The 18988-nt window shown below is 47.5% G+C and overlaps 10 protein-coding genes across 10 annotated transcripts; 7 read left to right on the forward strand and 3 right to left on the reverse strand.

The window, feature by feature from the left end:
- Window positions 1–199: 199 nt before the first annotated feature.
- Window positions 200–2853, reverse strand: RIX7 (putative AAA family ATPase; the record flags this gene model as incomplete). Its single annotated transcript, XM_019132816.1, has 2 exons — window positions 200–2190; window positions 2271–2853. 2 exons carry the CDS (start codon window positions 2851–2853, stop codon window positions 200–202), a joined length of 2574 nt encoding a protein of 857 aa, XP_018984953.1.
- A 965-nt stretch (window positions 2854–3818) lies between these two features.
- BABINDRAFT_162006 (polynucleotide 5'-hydroxyl-kinase) lies at window positions 3819–6036 on the forward strand. Its single transcript, XM_019129118.1, has one exon. The coding sequence runs from the start codon at window positions 3825–3827 to the stop codon at window positions 5904–5906; it is 2082 nt and encodes a 693-aa protein (XP_018984954.1). The 5' UTR covers window positions 3819–3824; the 3' UTR covers window positions 5907–6036.
- Window positions 6037–6206: 170 nt separating this feature from the next.
- BABINDRAFT_162007 (polynucleotide 3'-phosphatase) lies at window positions 6207–7132 on the forward strand. Its single transcript, XM_019129119.1, has one exon. The coding sequence runs from the start codon at window positions 6292–6294 to the stop codon at window positions 7078–7080; it is 789 nt and encodes a 262-aa protein (XP_018984955.1). The 5' UTR covers window positions 6207–6291; the 3' UTR covers window positions 7081–7132.
- A 240-nt stretch (window positions 7133–7372) lies between these two features.
- BABINDRAFT_162008 (uncharacterized protein) lies at window positions 7373–8302 on the reverse strand (the record flags this gene model as incomplete). The annotated part of the gene is made up of 1 exon (XM_019129120.1): window positions 7373–8302. The coding sequence occupies one exon, from the start codon at window positions 8300–8302 to the stop codon at window positions 7460–7462; it is 843 nt and encodes a 280-aa protein (XP_018984956.1). The 3' UTR covers window positions 7373–7459.
- A 966-nt stretch (window positions 8303–9268) lies between these two features.
- Window positions 9269–9748, forward strand: BABINDRAFT_167469 (mitochondrial 37S ribosomal protein MRPS8; the record flags this gene model as incomplete). The annotated part of the gene is made up of 1 exon (XM_019130514.1): window positions 9269–9748. The coding sequence occupies one exon, from the start codon at window positions 9269–9271 to the stop codon at window positions 9746–9748; it is 480 nt and encodes a 159-aa protein (XP_018984957.1).
- A 904-nt stretch (window positions 9749–10652) lies between these two features.
- Window positions 10653–11773, forward strand: TIF34 (translation initiation factor eIF3 subunit i). Its single transcript, XM_019129121.1, has one exon. The coding sequence runs from the start codon at window positions 10671–10673 to the stop codon at window positions 11709–11711; it is 1041 nt and encodes a 346-aa protein (XP_018984958.1). The 5' UTR covers window positions 10653–10670; the 3' UTR covers window positions 11712–11773.
- A 532-nt stretch (window positions 11774–12305) lies between these two features.
- BABINDRAFT_162011 (uncharacterized protein) lies at window positions 12306–12961 on the forward strand. The gene is made up of 2 exons (XM_019129122.1): window positions 12306–12516; window positions 12702–12961. The coding sequence occupies exons 1-2, from the start codon at window positions 12375–12377 to the stop codon at window positions 12743–12745; spliced, it is 186 nt and encodes a 61-aa protein (XP_018984959.1). The 5' UTR covers window positions 12306–12374; the 3' UTR covers window positions 12746–12961.
- A 731-nt stretch (window positions 12962–13692) lies between these two features.
- BABINDRAFT_167471 (60S ribosomal protein uL6) lies at window positions 13693–14268 on the forward strand (the record flags this gene model as incomplete). The annotated part of the gene is made up of 1 exon (XM_019130515.1): window positions 13693–14268. The coding sequence occupies one exon, from the start codon at window positions 13693–13695 to the stop codon at window positions 14266–14268; it is 576 nt and encodes a 191-aa protein (XP_018984960.1).
- A 994-nt stretch (window positions 14269–15262) lies between these two features.
- BABINDRAFT_167472 (uncharacterized protein) lies at window positions 15263–16138 on the forward strand (the record flags this gene model as incomplete). Its single annotated transcript, XM_019130516.1, has 1 exon — window positions 15263–16138. One exon carries the CDS (start codon window positions 15263–15265, stop codon window positions 16136–16138), a length of 876 nt encoding a protein of 291 aa, XP_018984961.1.
- Window positions 16139–16171: 33 nt separating this feature from the next.
- On the reverse strand, window positions 16172–18407 carry BABINDRAFT_8535 (uncharacterized protein; the record flags this gene model as incomplete). The annotated part of the gene is made up of 3 exons (XM_019132817.1): window positions 16172–18096; window positions 18141–18249; window positions 18294–18407. 3 exons carry the CDS (start codon window positions 18405–18407, stop codon window positions 16172–16174), a joined length of 2148 nt encoding a protein of 715 aa, XP_018984962.1.
- Between the last annotated feature and the right edge of the window lie 581 nt (window positions 18408–18988).

Genomic DNA, 18988 nt, shown 5'->3' on the forward strand with positions numbered 1-18988 from the left:
GCCAAAGGTATATCTCCGATACAGAGAACAAAAGTAGGCTTTCCCTGTGTATTCCAGGCTCCATACTGGTGCTACTCCACGCTGGTGCTACTCCACGCTGGTGCTACTCCACGCTGGTACTACCCCTTCATCTGTTCGCTCATTACCGGCGCTTATCACAATTCTTATTTATTATACAACTTAGAGGGCCGCGGTCAACCTAAATAACCGCCTCAGAACTCCCCTCCGTCTCTTCCTCCTTATCAGCCCAGCCCATTCGCTTACTCAACTTCTCATACTTTGCCCTCTCTCTGTCACTCACCGACGGCTTGATGCTCTTCAACGCCTGGAAGAAATCATCCCCGGTCACCGTCATATGCTCAACATCCTCAATATCCCCATCGGGAATCCCGGTGCTTTCGTCTCCCGTGTGGATATTCACAAAGAAACGTTTCTTCAAGGCAACCACACCGGCTTCTCTCACTAACGAAGACAAATCAGCACCGGAGAAGTTGCGGCACTTTTCGTCGTGCGCAACTACTCTCAAATCCACAGACTCATCCACCGGGGTGCCATTGGTTCTGACAACCGTCTTCAATATCTCGAACCTCTCGTCGGCGGTAGGTAACTCCACGAACAACGACTTGTCCAAACGGCCCGGTCTCAACATCGCAGAGTCAATCATGTCCGGGCGGTTAGTGGCACCGATAACAAAGACACCTTGGCGGTCGTTCAAACCGTCCAACTCGGTCAACAATGTGTTGACAACCCTGGAGGAGGACTCAGACAAGGACGAGTCACGTCTCGGCACCAACGCATCCAACTCGTCGAAGAAGATGATACACGGCATGGAGGCTCTGGCCCGCGAAAACACCTGTCTTACAGCCTTCTCGGACTCACCCACGTACTTGTTGAGCAACTCAGGACCCTTGACAGAGATGAAGTTGGCTTTCGACTCATTCGCCACAGCCTTGGCGAGCAACGTTTTACCGCAGCCCGGTGGACCCCACAACAAAACCCCCGACGGGGCGGTAATCCCGACCTGCGAGTAGAGCTTTGGGTGCTTTACCGGCTGAACAATCGCCATGTGCATCTCCACCCGGATCTTAGACAAGGCGCCAATGTTCTGCCACGTCACGTCTGGCACCGTCGCAAAGCCCTCTCTCTTAGCAGTCGGCTGGATGGACGGCAAAGCTGTCAAAAAGTCCTCGAAGGTGATGCAAAGCGGCTCCAACTGCGCTGGTGTCAACGGAAGCGGGTGCTTCTTCAAGAACTTTTGGATGGTTGATAGCTTTTCATACGCCTCTTTTTCTTCAGGGGCCATCTTTTGGATGTCGTCGGGGATCTTTTGTTCAACCTCGTCAATAGCAATGGTCTCGGCTTCCATATTGTTCTGTTCGATTCTCTGAATGTCTGACGTATCGTTGATCAACAACTCGGACAATTGAGCTGGGTCAATATCCATCCTGTCCAAGTCCTCAGAAAGCGTGTTGAAAATACGCTTAATCCCCGCAATCCCCGCGGCAGAGGTAAGAGCCTTCAAATCAGCACCCACGTAGCCCGGGGTTCTCTTGGCCAAGTCGGCAAAGTCCAAGTCACCGCTGATCTTCATGTTCTGCACCATGGTCTGCAAAATTCTCGCACGCGAGTTCTCATCTGGCACGTTGAGACAGATCTCGCGGTCAAATCTGCCGGCCCTTCGCAACGCTGGGTCAAGGGAATCCGGTCTGTTGGTAGCCCCAATGATAATCACTGGCTTTCCGCCCGTCTTGTCCAAGGATAGCTCGTCCATGGCGGTCAACAACTGCGCGACAATTCTTCTCTCCATCTCCCTCTGGGCCCCGTCTCTCTTTGGCGTGATGGCATCGATTTCGTCCAAGAACACCAAGCACGGGGCAAGTGTCTTTGCCTCCTCAAACAACTCTCTCACCTTCTTCTCGGACTCACCGGACATGCCGCTCACGATTGACGGCGCAGACACGTTGAGGAACGGCACCTGCAACTCCCCTGCCAAAGCGTTGGCAAGTGTGGTCTTACCGCAGCCGGGAGGCCCGTGCAAGAGAATCCCGCGTGGCGGAGAAATTCCCGTGGTGAGGTAGATTTCCGGGTGGAGCATTGGGAGAGATACCAACTCAGTCAACTGCTGGATAATGTCATCCATTCCCCCGAGGGTGGCGAGATTGGATGCTGGCGGTGTACGATCTTTGGATGCTAAGTTTGTTAGTACGTTTAAAGAGAAAGGGGGATAAACGGAGTTTATTCCAATCATTTTTCGTTATTTTGTGACATACCTTTTTGTCGTTTGGCTGGCTTGGTGCTGTCCTTGCTCCTCTTCTTATTGGCTTTGTCAGTTTCTTCCTCTTCCTTCTTTTCGTCCACTTCCTTCTTTTCGTCCTTGGGCTCATCGTTAGGCTCGTCTGGGGTATTTTCCTTGGTGGCAGCAGGGCTGATGTTCCACAAACTCACCACAGACTTGTTAAAGGCGTTGGTAGGCTTTACCTCCATCAACTCATCCTCATTGACTCCGTCAAAATCGCTGTCGTCCAAGGTGATTCCCAAACTGCCCATCTCCTCCTGCTCCTCCTCTCTGACCAACTCCAACACCTTGTCAATGGTCTTTTCCAAGAGGATTTTCTTGACCCTGAGAAGCGAAACATCTTTCTGCTGTGCAAAAATCAACACCTCAGACGGTCTCAAGTCCTTTGCAAGGAAAATGTTGGCCAACGGATCGCTATTAGCTTCTTCGTCAGTCTTTTTCAGATAAAACTGCTTGTCTTCCGACTTTTGCTCCAACAACTTCTGGATCACATCATAGAGTTTGTTTTCCAAGACTGGATTGGAAGCGAGCTTCTTGGGTTTGCTGTTCTTTGCCATTCTAGCGGTAGTGAACTGATTGGTGACAGTGCCGATAGTGTACTACGCCGCTCATATAAGTCCCATGCGTAAATTTTTTCAGTCTGCGGCGCACCGATGAGCTAGTCACGTGGTCTATGTTATTGGAGGATTGAGATACTGTGTGGAGAGGCTTCCTAAGGAAAGCTGGCGGTGATAAAAGGTTACAGAATATAGAGCAAAGATGGTGGAGGTGGGCATAGAATGTAGTTGCGAGATCTAGACGCTGTTCCAGCAGGCAGCGCCTGGATGAAAAGTGATGGTGCATATTGTATCATCGGGAAATATATATAGTGCATATAACTCTATACTATGTGAGATTGTACTGGAAATCTACATGGCAACGTCGTGGAAACTGGTACTAAAACTACGTCAGATTTATATGATAAGGTTAATAGTAAGGTATGTTTTTATATATGTTTATGTGTATATAATTGTTGACTATCTAATATCTATGTATATTGTATGGGATTTATCATTTTATATATTTCATCTTTAATATATATTACTTGTTTTTGACAAATAAAACAAATATATGGATATATACACAATATCTACACCCATGTACATTTTTACCAATCTCTATATAGATAGTATATTTATAGATATAAGTGTAATAGAACAGGCGTAATTACGCACCGCATGTTACAGCTCACTATCGCTTCCACCAATGGCAATATTCGTACTAGTAACGTCAAAGGGTGAAAACTAATTTTTTCATAAGAAACAGGCTGGGGCTACAACAGTGCTATTTAATCAACACCCGTGCCGATATTATAAATTTTGGTTGTATTCCCACAAGTTTCCCATCATCAATACTAATTCTCTGCCCGACCACATTTATCGTGTTGCACATCTGCATCACGTGCGGGCCGCCGCACAATTTTCCATAAAAGATTCTGGGGGACATTAACTATCTTATTCTACTGCTCCTTCCAACAGACTCTGTCGACATGCCCATGAGTGCATTTGCTGCTCAGAGCCTTGATGACGAACTCATCCAATATGTCAACTCTTCAGATGAAGAGGAAAGCAAGCCGCAGCCGACTCTCGGGATGAGTGCGAGCACTAGTACGCCGACGGTGTCGCGCCCCTTGACACGAAACCCGTCTGTTTCGGGGAACCTTGTCCAGTTGATGGCAATCCACACGTCTAATTTCCACGTAACAGATGAAAACGTGATCTTTGGCGATGAGTACGTGATTTTTGGCTTGAAGGCGCACGAGAATTTGATTGTGCGTGGCCAGTACAAGCTAGTGATCCAGCGAGGAGCGCTTCTGGTGAATAACGACCTCTACCACGCAGACCCGCGCCAAATCCAGATCGTTGCCCCCATGACAGGTGCATTGCCGGTGCTCCAGCCAGCACAGGTGGTTGACATGTCGCAGGTGACTGATGACCGAAACAAGGAGAACGAGCATCTTTTCTCCAGCGATTACAAAACAGTGGTCAAGTTGTACAACTTCTTCACCGGATTGGAGCGCATTGGCACGATGTATCCGCCGTTGAAGAACATTTTTGTGGACCAGACTCCCAGCGACGAGCCCAAAAGCGCATTCGACCTTGCCTTGGAGTCCTATTCGTTCATTCCGATTCTTGAAAATAAAACCTTCGCCTTTAGCTCAAGCAACGGACTTATCATCCCCAAGCCCTGGGAAATGTTTGTGAACAACATGGTGGAAATCATCAAGTGCCAACACAAGACGGGGTACGAGGCAGTCTCCGCCGACCCTCCACGGATCCTCATCATCGGCTCCAAAAACAGCGGAAAGTCCACCCTCCTTTCGCTTCTAGTCAATTCCATTGTCTACCAGAATCTCAAGGGCGAGGAGTTGGACGAATATCCATTGTCCGTGCTTGACGTGGATCCCGGCCAGCCGATCTTCTCCTCCCCGACCTGCATCTCCTTGGGCTACATGTCCCGTTTGGCCCATCCTCCGTTGTATGGTGGGTTTTCCGCGATAAACACCGAATATGAAGACAATTTCACGCTCTCCGAGCGCTTTTTGGGAACCTACTCGCCGTCGCAGAACCCAGAGCTTTACAAAACGGCCATTGAAAGCTTGTATCGGGAGTACAACCGCAGCCAGAAGCCTGAAGGGTGTCCCTTGGTAATTAACACACCCGGCTGGATCAAGGGCTACGGGCTTGAGCTATTGTCCCACTTGACAGCTTTGGTGCGACCGACGCATTTGGTCTATCTCAGCAATAACTTTTCGCAGGGCATTCACACCCAGGGCAGCGACTTCGAACACCTCAACATGCTCAGCTTCGACAACTACATCAACCTCCCGGGAACCTACTCTACTGGGAAGTATTCTGCACCGCAGATTAGAACGTTCAAGACGCTCAGTTACTTCCACAAGCAGCTGGCACGGGTCCACGGCTTGCGGTACTGCTTCGACCCCTTGGTTGCAGCGGCGCCGTACGAGGTGTCATACATGAGTGACGATCCCAAGGATGAGAAACCGTCGGCTTTATATCTTGGAGTCACCGCCGTATTGGTGTTGAACGCCGAGCATAACGACGACATTGCGTATCACCGACATTTGAAGGAGATTTTGGAGACTTCCATCGTGGGGATGATCGCCATAGACGAGGATCTCTACCAGAACGAGATGAAACAATACGTTGTGCACGCTGAGGGTGAGAACACTCCGAACTTGTTGCCTATGGAGGCCTTTGCGAAGCTTGACTACGAGAGGTGCAAGTTCTTGGGACTCGCGTTGATTCACTCCTTCAGCAAGACAAAACCCGAGTTGAGAATGTACACCCCGGTAGATACTGCGAAAATCAGTGTGTACTTGAAGGCCACCGCGTCGCGGTTAGTATTGATGCGTGGCGATTTAGAGACCCCAATTTCAGAGCTCACACCGAAGGTGATTGTGGATAACTACAAGTACCACCGGAAGGAGAAGTTCAAGCCGAAGGAGATTGTGTTGCCATACGTGTCGTTGAAGCTGGGGCCGAAGAAGAGCGGGGTCGGTGGAGTATGGAGGGTGAGACGGAACGTGATGAGAAGGGGGCAGCAGTAGAAGTGACTGCAGTAGCAGGCACTGACTTTCACTGATCAACTTATCTGGTTATAATATAAGCCAGACTGCACACACATTGATGTTTTAGCTAGTTAAGGCTTGAAGGGCAAACTATACCATTTGCATACCATGTTATAAATGTAGGGGTTAAGTTATATACCCATTGGCTTACCAAGTCGAGTACAAATTACTACTTGGCAATCCCCGTCTTTCTAATCAAATACAAGCCCTTCTGAAAGAAGCTATGGTCGTATTGCGCTTCAGAGGTGGCGCGGTGCATGCGCCTCGGTCCGAAACAAGACGACTGTGGCGTATGAATTTGTTATGCAGAGATAAATCCGTACGCGATGATCTCAGTTCGGTTCTACCTCCACCTGTCTAATCAATGTCCAAAAAGGCTGGGAGTGACATTCTCTCGATTCTTGGGAGAGGTTCATCCAAGATCACCAAACCAACCCACTCAAATGCCAGCCCCATTGCCAATTTAGAGGTGAAGCTTTCCCAAACGCCGTCACTCGGGCTTAGAGTCCCTGGGTGTAAAGCTGGCTGGACAGTCAAGGGCTCCCATTTGGTGCAATATGTCCCGAAACAGAGCATATTCACCATTACTCCTCCCCACAAGATTGCGTCGTTTGACCTAGATGACACGTTGGTGAGGACAAAGTCAGGGGGCAAGTTTGCCGTGAATGGCGACGACTGGCAGTTTATCAACGGCAAAGTGGTGCCCAAATTGCACCAGCTCTGGGCTGACGGGTATGTGATTGTCATATTTACCAACCAAGGCGGAGTCGTGGCGGATAGCACCCTGAAGAGCTTTATAAAGCTCAAGGCGCGTGTAGGCAACGTCGTGGATGCTATTTACGGCGATGCTGCAAAGTCAGGCCATCTTATGGTGTTTGGAAGCCCAAAGTATCCTAAGGCAAAGACGTACAAGGGTGTGAAGAGCGCTGAGGCCAAGCATGCAGAAATGCGGAAGCCCCAGGTTGGGATGTGGACAGAGTTGGTGAAAGCAATGCGACAGGAAGGAGATACGGGGGATACGGAGTTGATTGACATGGAGAACAGCTATTTTGTGGGTGATGCAGCCGGGAGAAAGGGTGATTTTAGCGACAGTGATTTGAAGTTTGCTAAGAATGCTGGGTTGACGTTTTTCACTCCAGAGGAGTTCTTCTAAGCGAGTGCGTAGCACGAGCTCGAGGTAGTGCAAAACTTGTAAATACATTACTGAACAAGAATATAAGTTTGAGAGAATACAAAAGGGATTAAGTAGGGATTACAAAACTTGTGCTTTGTCAACCTGTGAGTGTGTCTAAGCTATTAATGGTGAGATATCAGAAGCTATACCCTAACATTGGTAGAACTAATAGGTGTAGTATTAATGACCACTCGATAAATTGTAATAATGCAGCTAAAAACTGGCCATCATCTCATCCTGATATGTTAGTTTACTGTGATACAATTACAAGTCAGCTTGGAATGCGAACCAGTATCGGTGTTTTAGGTTCGCAAGATTATCTATAAATATCGATCCATATATACAATGCTGGGATCTTTTACTGTCTCAAACGCTCGACAACAGAGCCATCCACTTCCTCAACAAAAAAGAGCTTGTCAACAATCTCAAAGTAGCCCGCTAACTGGCTATACTCCCTGAGTTGCTGGTCCTCGATAAACTTTTCGTTTTCAGTATCCACCTTGCCAAACACAACCAACTTGGAAGCAAAGGCAATATCTTCCTCAAATTTTGTGGCGTTTTCAACGGTTCTTGGAAAGTTCTTCACGATGATTGGGGTAGGGTAGGAGATCTCAGTGGCCTCCTCACCAGCCTCAGCAATGAGTTGTCTGCGGATGGACTTGAATTCCATCCCGATGAGCGCTGGGAACAAGCCCGGCGGGTAGACCGCAGAATCGCCCTGGGCCGCCAAATTGTCGAGCAACAACCCGTATCTAGAGTCGGCATCCGCGCGTTGCTCCGCAATCAAAGCCTCCAAATCGATGACCCTGGCACCCAACTGTTTCTGCAAGGCGTCTACCCGGGCGTCAAACGTGGCTGCCGAGGTGACGGAAGCTGGAGGGGGTGGACACAAGAAGACCCCGCCCGGCAATTCCTTGGTCTTAAACATGCGGGTCTTTCTCTTCAACCCTGCCTTGATGGCTTCCTCGTACTCCTTTTCTGTGAAAGATTTCTTGTTATCGGACTTCTTGTCCATCAAGCGGGTTGTGAGGTCAAGGAGCGCAAACGAGATCACGGTGACAAGCACAATCGTCTTGATGGGAGCCCCTCTCCCCAGCTTCTTGGGCACTGGCACATTTGAATAGAGTCTTGGGATGGTGCTAGGCCTGAACCTGGTAGCGCCGGTAAAACATGCACGGGAAGCTCTGGAGGCCAAAAACATGGTGGATAGTTTGGAGATGGTATTGAGTTATAGTGCGGGTTAGTAGGACTTTTTTCAACGTGGAGTGAGGGTTATGGGCCCTGAAATGAGCATAATATGCACCTGCATAAAGGTTGGGGCGTTAAAAATTGACAGCTGCCTTTACTTCCCAGGCAGTGATTAATCCACGGCTTTGCTAAAGCTGGAGTGTAGGGTTTGGCAAAGCATCTGTGAGTATGAGCGAGGTTTAGATAGGGAGTGTGTCTGTGGCTATTGGGTTATGGAGTTGCTCACAGTTTTAGTGCTGGCTTTCTTAATAAACTGCTGTTTTTTTAGATTATTATTTTAGAAACCATTAAATTAGATCCCGTGCTATATATAATGGATCCTAACTTGAGGCTCCAATACATGTGTATGAATGTACGCATCTCTCCGTCCTTCCAGTAAGGTGCTTAGACTGGATTGCATCCGGGCTTGAAAGGAACCCAGGATTCCAAAAAGCTGCTCGGTTGTAACCCTGTAATTATAAATTTGGGGGTATTGAAAATTGAACATTGCCTATAGGGGCGATCTTTCAAATTCAAAGTATAATAATAAGTTACGGATGATATTCTTGTTATACTCTGGATCTGGTATATATGCTAAACCATATTAAGTTTCCTCGTCCGTAGACCAAATGCGTTGCATTTGATCGGAGCTTTTACATGCGCCAAAGAACGATAGCAAAAATAGACCGCAGAAAAAACATCCTCAGATATTCCTTATTATAACCCAGCCACTTGTAATATCAAAACCAATGATCCAAATGATTTGGAACGCCAAGTCAGCAGTATAATTTGCTACTGCCAAACCCTGCTCACCTGCCTCTTAAACACCGGACTTTGGTTATGCGCCCCGCCGGTTCATTTTTTCATTACTGCTATAACAGAAAAGATGTCGAGTGCAAGCTAAAGAGTATTGTTAGTCAGCATCATTCCACACCTCAAAATGTCCTTGGTCGCCTTAGGTCACGTATGTGCCCACTTACAAAATGTCACCCGCGTTAACCTCGGGTTGACTTCCGTTCCATTAACCAAGTTGCACCTCGAATTGGCCGCCAACTTGTACCAGGAAGGCTTCATCTCCTCCATCCAGCGCGGTGACATCCAGGGCCCAGACGCCATTCCTGTGGAAATTACCCCAGACAACGTGTCCACCAGGAGATTGTGGTTGGGCTTGAAATACAGAAACGGCCACAGTGTCATTAAGAACATGCACCTTGTGAGCAAGCCGTCCAGAAGAATGAACTTGGACGAAGAGGAGATCAAGGCCCTCGCGATGGGCAGACAGGTGAGAATCATCTCGCCTTTACAGCCGGCCGAGGCCATGTTTGTCAGGGATAACAGAACCAAGAAGTTGGTTGAGTTGAGAACCGCTGCCAGAAAGAATATGAGCGGTGAGGTTTTGTGCCGTGTCAGTGCCCAGTAAGCACCCAAAATTGCATAGGCAGTGTCTGTGGGCCAAGGAGCCCCGAAAGCCCCTCTTGTGGCACCCTATGAGTGCTATCTGGATTCTTTAGTTCCCGTGGAACCCGGCGTTACCTGGTGGATAGCGTGCCAGCCTACGCGCTTGTATATAGTTTCCTGTCACGTGGAATAAAGGTGGAGTATAGTTGAAGCGGTGTAGAGGAGGGGACTGAGATGAGGCGTAAAGCAAAGTTTCCAAAGATGGTATCACGACCCAATTATACCGATCTATTCTTGGGGCTATATGGGGCTTACTCGTCGTATGTATCGACTCGATTCAAGGCACTCGCCGTTTTAGAGGGGTCTACACGTACAGATGCCAAATGTCCTATAATTCAATACACGGGGAAACCCTATGCCCCCACGCATCTACCAGTATCCAAGAATCTCGCGACGCGTTCTTCAGAAGCGTTATTTTGGGTTACATGGCGGTCCATAAAGGCATTACAATACTATACACTGCTTGTTTTATAATTTTTCGTGCCAAAATATCCACTGTCACATAGAGAAAAAAATACATCCTTTATCAAATGGACCTGAGTCGATCGAGTACGGGAGTTGGGTTTAAATAACTCAAGGTTATTGGAATGAATATAATGCTCATGTCCGGAATACTTGAACGAGACCCCAAGGTACGTGTTACCCACACCTCAATGCGCAAAAATAATATCACAGAATAAACCTAAAAAACTCTCTTCTATTATAAATTGACATTTAATCCGTAATAACCGAAACAATTATATATTCCTATCTTAAATCTCAGTCTTTATCTCACGTGACATCTCACGTGCTCTAGTCAAAAATTTCCGTGCATTTTTTCGGCACTTGAAAACGAACGCTTTTGCCATCACCACCTTTTACTACTCACCAACACACACGACAACATGAGACCATTGATGTTAAAAGGGCACGAGCGTTCCTTGACGCAAGTCAAGTACAACAAGGAGGGTGATTTGATCTTCTCCGTTGCAAAGGATAAGGTTGCCTCGATCTGGTACTCCTCCAACGGTGAGCGTGTCGGGACCTTGGGTGGTGTCGGCAATCCAGACTCTCACATCGGTACCATCTGGTCGATTGACGTGGATATCAAGACCAACTACGCTGTCACCGGTTCCGCCGACTTCAGCGCCAAGTTGTGGAGGGTGCAAGGTGGTGCGTGCTTGCACACCTGGAAGACCAACACTCCGGTCAGAAGAGTTGCCTTCTCCCCAGACAACTCCAAATTGATCGTGGTGACGGCTGAGACCATGGGTTTCAAGGGTGCCATTTCCGTCTACCCAATCAACTACACATCCACCGACCAGTCCGACGAGCCGCTCTTGACCATCGAAACCAGAGAGGGCGCCTCTGTCGTGACCGTGGCTGGCTGGGCTTACAACGGCAAGTACATCATTGCCGGGCACAATGATGGTACCGTCTCTAAGTACGATGCCGAAACCGGTGAGTTCTTGGCTGATGTCAGACCGCACGAGTTGAACATTACCGATTTACAGTTTGCGGACGACTTGACCTACTTCCTCGTCTCTTCCAAGGACAAGTCTGCCTCTTTGATCGATGTGGATACTTTGACCGTCCGCAAGGTCTTTGAGGCCGACGCCCCAATGAACTCTGCTGCGTTCACCCCAGTCAAGGACTTTGTTATCTTGGGCGGTGGGCAGGAAGCCAGAGACGTCACAACCACCTCATCCAGACAGGGTAAGTTCGAGGCCAGATTCTTCCACAAGATTTTCCAGGACGAGATTGGCCGTGTCAAGGGCCATTTCGGGCCGTTGAACTACGTCGCCGTGCATCCAGCCGGCACCAGTTACGCCAGTGGGGGTGAGGATGGTTACATCAGAGTCCACCACTTCGAGAAGAGCTACTTCGACTTCAAGTACGATGTCGAGAGAACCGCCGAGGCTCAACACCAAAAAATCTCCGCCTAACCGCCTTTTCTTCTATCCAACATGTTGGACTTATCTTTGGTTTCTAGTTTATATCAGGAATGTCGTTTATTGCGTGTAGGTCCTGGTGAAATTGTTGTACTAACATATTTAACGTTTAATATTTAATGTTTTAACACTTTCATCTGTTGAACTGGGATCTGTTCGGTCCTAGGCCGGAGAGTGAAAAATCCTGTATACAAAGGAGCTCTCGATGCAACTAGTGCCGATACCGATGGAAGTATAGAATAGGGATTCCACGTGTGATAAGTCTAAGATTAAGAGTATGATTGAAAAATAACGACAGGGATGGTTTATTGAAACGTTTACAAACCAGATGTAGTTTTGGTTTTCTTTGGTGGGTCCACAGTCATAAGTTGTTCCGGCAGCCGGCACATAAGGCTCAAGTTGTAGGCTATCATGATAGCTTTGGACAAAACCTAACTTATCGAACGCTTATCCATTTGCAGCTTTGGCTGAAATTTACTCTAACATGGCTCATACTAACTCAAGGCGTTTGGTATAGGTATGAGACGGTCGCTGTCTAGCCCGGACCGATTGCAGTATCCTGTATATCGCCCGCAGCCGCAGCATCCCGTCAAGAAAAATGTATGAAACGTCTGATATTGTTGTCCCTCTTGATAGACGGCTACCATATACCACACCATGGCCAGAGGAAACCAGAGGGATCTCGCTCGCGCGAAGAACTTGAAAAAGCAACAAGAGGCTAACAAGAAGAAGGAGACGGGCGATCCAGCCAAGAGAATGGAGACTCACGCTGAAATCATGAGACAAAAGCAAGCTGCTTGTATGTATTAAATATCTCTAACATTCCGCCTTTATGCTCTGCCAACCCCATCTAGGACTGCGATTGATGCGACGTGCCTGGGATACTGGGCCCGCAGAAGTGGAATGTCAAGTGAACGTGTGTAGCATCGTGGAAAGACCTTAGGACGGATTAAGGCTTGTTTCTGCAGAACCTAACAGTTATAGCTGACGCCAGAAAAGCTGCCGAAGCTCTTACCGGCAAAAAGTAGAGGGTTATCCCTGTCCACAAATGTGGTAAATGTTTTGGGCGACACGGTCCACTGATGAACCATTTGCCAAGCCCGTTTAGGTTGCGTGGTTTACAAGCAAGGTCGGTTAGTTAATCTTCAGTGGTGATCCGTTGGGTTCTATCATTTTATATATCGGTTTTATTCCAGGGGATGCTTTCCCCGCGTTTCAACTGAAAAATACGTTTGTTCTCCGAATTACCGTGAGCTTTAAAGCCTAACTGGCTTTTCGTAAGATATGGCGTAGCCGTTAAATTAGAGTTAGAAGGCTTAACTGTTGTACCCCGATAGCGTTTAAGTTTATCGTTAAAACCAATCATAGACTACTAAAAAAACACAGCTAGTCGGTTTAAACCATAAATTATTCATTCATAAATTATTCATCCATAAACTATTCATCCATAAATTATTCATCCATAAACTATTCACCCATAAATTATTCATCAATACTTTGTCAGATAATATCGAAACCCTAGAAAGGGTCTTGGAGTATCCCCAAGGGCGTGTGTGGCCTAAGCATGCTTAGTTCCGAGACCAAGGACTTAACCTATTCCCCTGATATCCTTGAATTTCACACTCAAAGGATATCTATAACCAGACTAAACCAAGCTATATTTATATCCCACAGTATTGTGTATGTTCCTGACTTGACATTATACCCCAGACTGCCTCTTACAAAACCTTGTATCTCCATCTCCCATTCTACCGCGTGACTGCTTTTTTCTCGCTCACAGTTGCGCGCCAAAGCTGAGCCCTATCTTCCACACGTGACCTACAAAGACAAGATTTTGTAAGAGACAGTCTGGGGTTTGGTAGTGTGAGGCCAGCTGCCAGCCAAAATTTTTCAGTGAAACATAGTACTAAAAAAAAGCTGAAAAAGCTGAACCCCGTACTCTCTCTTTCTGGTTTAGCATAGCACGTCAACAAAAATGAAGTACATCCAAACTGATCAAATCTTGGACATTCCAGAAGGTGTCACCGTTGAAATCAACGCCAGAAAGATTAAGGTCACTGGTCCAAGAGGTGTCTTGAACAAGAACTTGAACCACATCAATGTCACTTTCTCCAAGTTGTCCAACAGAGCTATCAAGATCACCGTCCACGATGGTGACAGAAAGCACGTTGCTGCCTTGAGAACTGTCAAGTCTTTGATCTCCAACTTGATCACTGGTGTCACCAAGGGCTACAAGTACAAGATGAGATACGTCTACGCCCATTTCCCAATCAACGTCAACGTTATCGAAATCGATGGCGAGAAGTTTGTTGAGATCAGAAACTTCTTGGGTGAAAAGAGAGTCAGAAACGTCAAGATTGCCGAAGGTGTCGAAGTCGAAAACTCTGCCAACCAGAAGGATGAATTGGTCTTGACCGGTAACTCCTTGGAGGCTGTTTCCCAGGTCGCCGCCGATGTCCAGCAAATCTGTCGTGTCAGAAACAAGGATATCCGTAAGTTCTTGGATGGTATCTACGTTTCCGAAAAGGGCACCATTATCCAGGACGAATAAATGCATCAATCCTATCCAGCTTACGCTCGTGCTGAGACTGCAATTCATTTATTTATGGATATTATAATAAAATATAATTTGTAATATAAGCCGATTGTAGGTCGCAGGCACTAAAGGGGAATGCATTGTGTTTTACAAGCACCAATATTCTGCTTTACAAGTATCAATATTCTGTCTTTATTGTACTATAATGAAAACGATACCTTTCGGGTCCATGACTGCTTATATAATACCAGCCCGAGCCCTACGCACTTTTTCTTTTTCGTAAATTTTTCACTTTTTATTTTTCACTGGGAGATTCGTTAAGCACAGTATAAAAGGGTGCCTCCATCCATACTCAATTCTCTCCACCAAACAACCTTCACAGAAACTGTACCCACGCAGACATGAAACACCAATAGCAGTATGTATTACAAACCATATATCATTCTACCTGAAAGTTACAATCATGGGTCTCTAAAATGATGACCAAGATGTCGCCCCAAGCGGAACCATAATGACCGATTCGATTAATACACTGAAAATTCTGAAACTTATAGATTCATGATTTTGTCCTTTCATAACTAGAATGGTATCACGAAAGATCTTTTGGGCCAAGCGCTAACATCTTATAGCTTATATTTGTAATGCACCATTGTCTAATATTTGTAAGCCTAGATGCGTCGCCAAGTTTTGGCGGTGCCGTTGTGTATAGAACTGACGACCTCGCCGTTTGTGCGCAACATCCAAAATGTTGCAGCGCGTACACAAAAGGTCCTTGAGCAGGCACCCTTACGGGTCTACTTGTCCAACACAATGCGCCTTGACTTTGATTTCAACAAGGCTCATTGTCTGTTGGAATAAACCCTGATTATTCATTGCTAAAGCATTGATATTTTACTTAAACCAAGACTGTTTCCTTAACAAACAAGTTCTTAAAGGTTCCCTATCTGGAGCTGTTCCTTGCGCCCAGACTATGTCGGCGGCACTATTTTATCTCTCCATCGTTGTCAATATGGCTGGGGTTCCTGCTTTCGTAATTCCGTTAAACATCGCCGTTGCTGCGGTCTCTTTGGCCGTCTCCAAAACTTCCCAGGGGCTATTGAACCAAGCTCGTAATAGGTACCCGTCGGACAAGTGTGTTACGCTTCCCATGACCGACAGTCTGAACGGAGGTTGGCTCTGTTTATTACGCTTCCAAGGGGAGACCGTCACGGAGAACCGACAGAAGCTGGCAATCATCAATATTTACAACAGCAGAGGTAACCGGGTCTATTATGCTCGGCAGAAGAAGAATCTCTGGGAGTTGGTTAGCCTTATCAGAGTGCCCGGGGAAGAAACAAAAATGGCACACATCAAGTTAGGAAAACTCAGTTATGATTATATTTTTTTCGAACCAAACAGCGCCTCGCCGGGCACCTCGTCTGGCACACCCCCTTTGAAAGTGACCGCCGTGCCCTCGCACGGTGCTTCGTCCCTCACCAACCTTCTCTTTGGAACCAAGAGCCAAATGTTCCAGGTTTGTGACAAATCAGGGGTGCTGGTGGAGTACCAATGGCAGAATGAATCCCGATATTTGGTTAAAAAGGTGCCGAACCACAAATCTTTCGTAGAGCACTTGGGCCCCCATACAGAGGTCGGGCAGAGGGTAGCGTTGGCCCTTAAATCCTCAAACTCGCAGCTGGAGCAGAGCCTCTCGTACGACTTGTACTTTAATGATTCCGAGGTTGGGCTAAACGTGCTCATAGCCACCGCCTTAGTGTCGATGCTCAGACAATGGAAGGGGTCGCAGAAGCTCTACAAAAAGCGGTTGGCCCGTTCCTCGCACGGATCAACGTTGACTCGAACGGCCAGGAACGGAGTCCAAATCATAAGCTATTCTGGGTCCTAATACAAATATCATGTGTTTATTGTAGAACATCTATTACTTTCTTGAGTTGAGTCTTCCACCACAGAACACGCAGATATCAAGGATTTCCAAAAGACACTCGGTAAACCAGCCTCTGTCAGCTTCGTTAATCGACTCCAACAAGATAATCTTCTTCCCACAGGACGAGCACGTGTTGTTGTTCAAGTCGAGCAACGGAAGGGAGGTCAACTTGCATCGAGGCCAGGCGTGGCCGGACTTGGACACAATTGTGTGCAAGTCGTTGATGTTGTTATTAGTTGCGCTGATTTCGAATGTTTCCTCCACAAACTTGTTTGTAAACATCGTCTCCACCGCGTTGGCCGTGGACGGAAACCCGTGGATTAAATTGTGGAAAATTTCATAGACAAAGATATCCGACTTGGACGTCAACAGCTCCCTGAACCCCCCCTTTGCTACAAAATGGACCACCAATTTCCCGAGGAACTGGCGAATCTGCATGTCAATGGTTGAGCCTCCAGCCTCGGTCTCGAGCTCGACAAATCTGAGATGGTTTAGCACCCTGAACTTTGTGAGTTCAGGGTTGTGGAAAAAGTTTCTACTCAAAAACTGTTCGAAACCTGCCTTGGGCGAGGTACCGCTAACATCCACAATGGTGTAATTGGCCAAGTATCCGTCAAGATCCTCAGCGGTTTGTTTGACCAACTTTGCTCGCTCTGGGTTTTCCACCCTCTCGGTTGTCTTATCCTGTTTGGTGGCCTTAACCGGGGCAAGTTTATTGCTGTTTCTAACCACCCATTGCTGGTACCACGAGGCCGAGGCGTTGTGTTTCTCATCAAAGGTTTCCAACGCGCTCAACGGCTCAAAGTCCCGACTCAAGTCGACAAAGGCGATCTTACTCGAGATCTGCGACTCGGTCTTGTACTGCAACGAGAACACCTCTCGGATAAAGTAGATGAAGATGAGAGAGTTTCCAAAAAACCGGTTAACCTGCGCACCGTGGACGTTCACAAACGGCTCCTTGTCGTCGTTGGCGCTTCTCCACTTTTTCACTTTCGCCGCCAATTCCTGTGAAAGCACGGACTCCCCGTCGTTGGAGAAGAGCCTGGCCTTTTCAAAGGGCTTGTGAACGAGCCTGAGAATCTTTCCCAGGAACGCGTAGAGAAAGAGGTTTAAAAAGCCGGCCTTGTCCGTTAAACACACGACACTGCTGATTGTGTCGTAGGTTCCAGACGGAGCAGTGTACTTCTCGTACTTTTCCGGCTCCTGCTGGTCGAAAATGAAGAGCTGTAGGGTATTGGACGCCACAGCCAAGGTCAATCGGTTGTTAAACACCGTCCAGGAAGCGGTAGACACCATGAACCGGGACTCGGAGGAAACATTTGCCGCCCTGGTCGAAAGCCATCCTTCCAGGTTGCCTTTGCTGGAGGAGAAGGAAACTTGGCACACGGTCAAGGCGTTCTGGTCACTCACAGCCAAGAGATTCGAGGTCACGGTGGACGAGCGGGGTACCCGGGTCCAGGGAGACCAGTACAACCGGACGACCCATCGCGAGCCGAAATGCGGCACGTTTGTGACCAAAGTAGCGCCAGACTTGGTTACACGGTAGATGGAAACGCTGCCGTCTTCCTTTCCCACCGCTAGCAACGTTTCGCCGTGGGGCAAGGCCATGTTCTGGGGGATCGCAGGCGACCAGCAGAAGCAGTGGACTCGGCACTTTTCTATGGTCTGCTGCATCGTGGGGGTCGTTTCAGGGGATTGCAACCCGTTTTCCTCGAGCAACGTCGTGGTCATATTGTGGCACATGTAGAACCTGTCTTCGGCACCAGTTGGCGCGGTGTCAAAGAGGTAGAGGTAGTGTTTGTTGGTGAGAATACCGAGCAAGTTGCTAGCAGTGGAGGAGATCCCTGACTCAGACCAACCCACAGACGTGACCACGTTGTCTGGGGCGTTACGCGTTATGGAGACGATTTCTCCGTCAACTGGAGCGTTAGTATTGCGTGGGGACGAGGAATGGTGTACATACTGTCCATCTCATCAGTGATAGTGGGGAGTTGTTCCGGGTCGATCTTGTACGGGTTCTGGAAGAGCTGTTTGGCGTATTTCGTAATGGCCTCTGGGGCAGACCGGGGTTCCTGGGAGGTTAGTAGCTGACGAGGAGGTCCAAGATATCACATACAAACACTACCGCGGTGTTATTAGCAATAACCGCCAATTGGCCATCACTGGACCATTCGAGGGTCTCGCTTGGCTGCGAAGGACGAACGCGCTGGATCACCAAGTCGCGGAGCATGAGGGATAGTGGGTGAAGAAATAATGAGATAAATGGGGGAGGTGAAGAAATAGTGAAGGAAGCAATAATGGAGAAGCAATAAGAGAAACAATAATGGAGAAGCGATAATGAGAGAAGCAACAATGGACGGAGAAATAATGGGAGCTGAAATAATAAGAGCTACACAAATGGGCTTTGGTAAAAAGTAAACATGGGTGCGATAGCAACGTGTGTGAACCAGAAAAAATAAAAATCACAGGGCAGCCTCCTAATGGGGACTACGGTTAGAGAGAAAGTGTAGATAAGTTTTCAGAATTTTCAAGGTGATTTATTTCCTCAGCCAATTCAAATCGGATTTTAAACCTTGTTAATTTCTCCACTAACTCTGTAATTATAGGGAAGTACATGGATAAAACCTTAAGAACGCAGGTCTGGTACAAGTAAAGAATACAACGAAATCCTGGTAGTTGCATACATGCAGGACATATACCGGGAGGCTAGTCGGTCACAGCCCATGGAAGTTTATAGCTAGAAGCTATACACATGGAAGTTTGAGGTGGCCTTGACAATTAACCACCGAAAATTACATGCCCCTTTAGTTG

The sequence above is a fragment of the Babjeviella inositovora genome (genome assembly GCF_001661335.1).
Source record: "Babjeviella inositovora NRRL Y-12698 unplaced genomic scaffold BABINscaffold_7, whole genome shotgun sequence".
NCBI lineage: Eukaryota > Fungi > Ascomycota > Pichiomycetes > Serinales > Babjeviella > Babjeviella inositovora.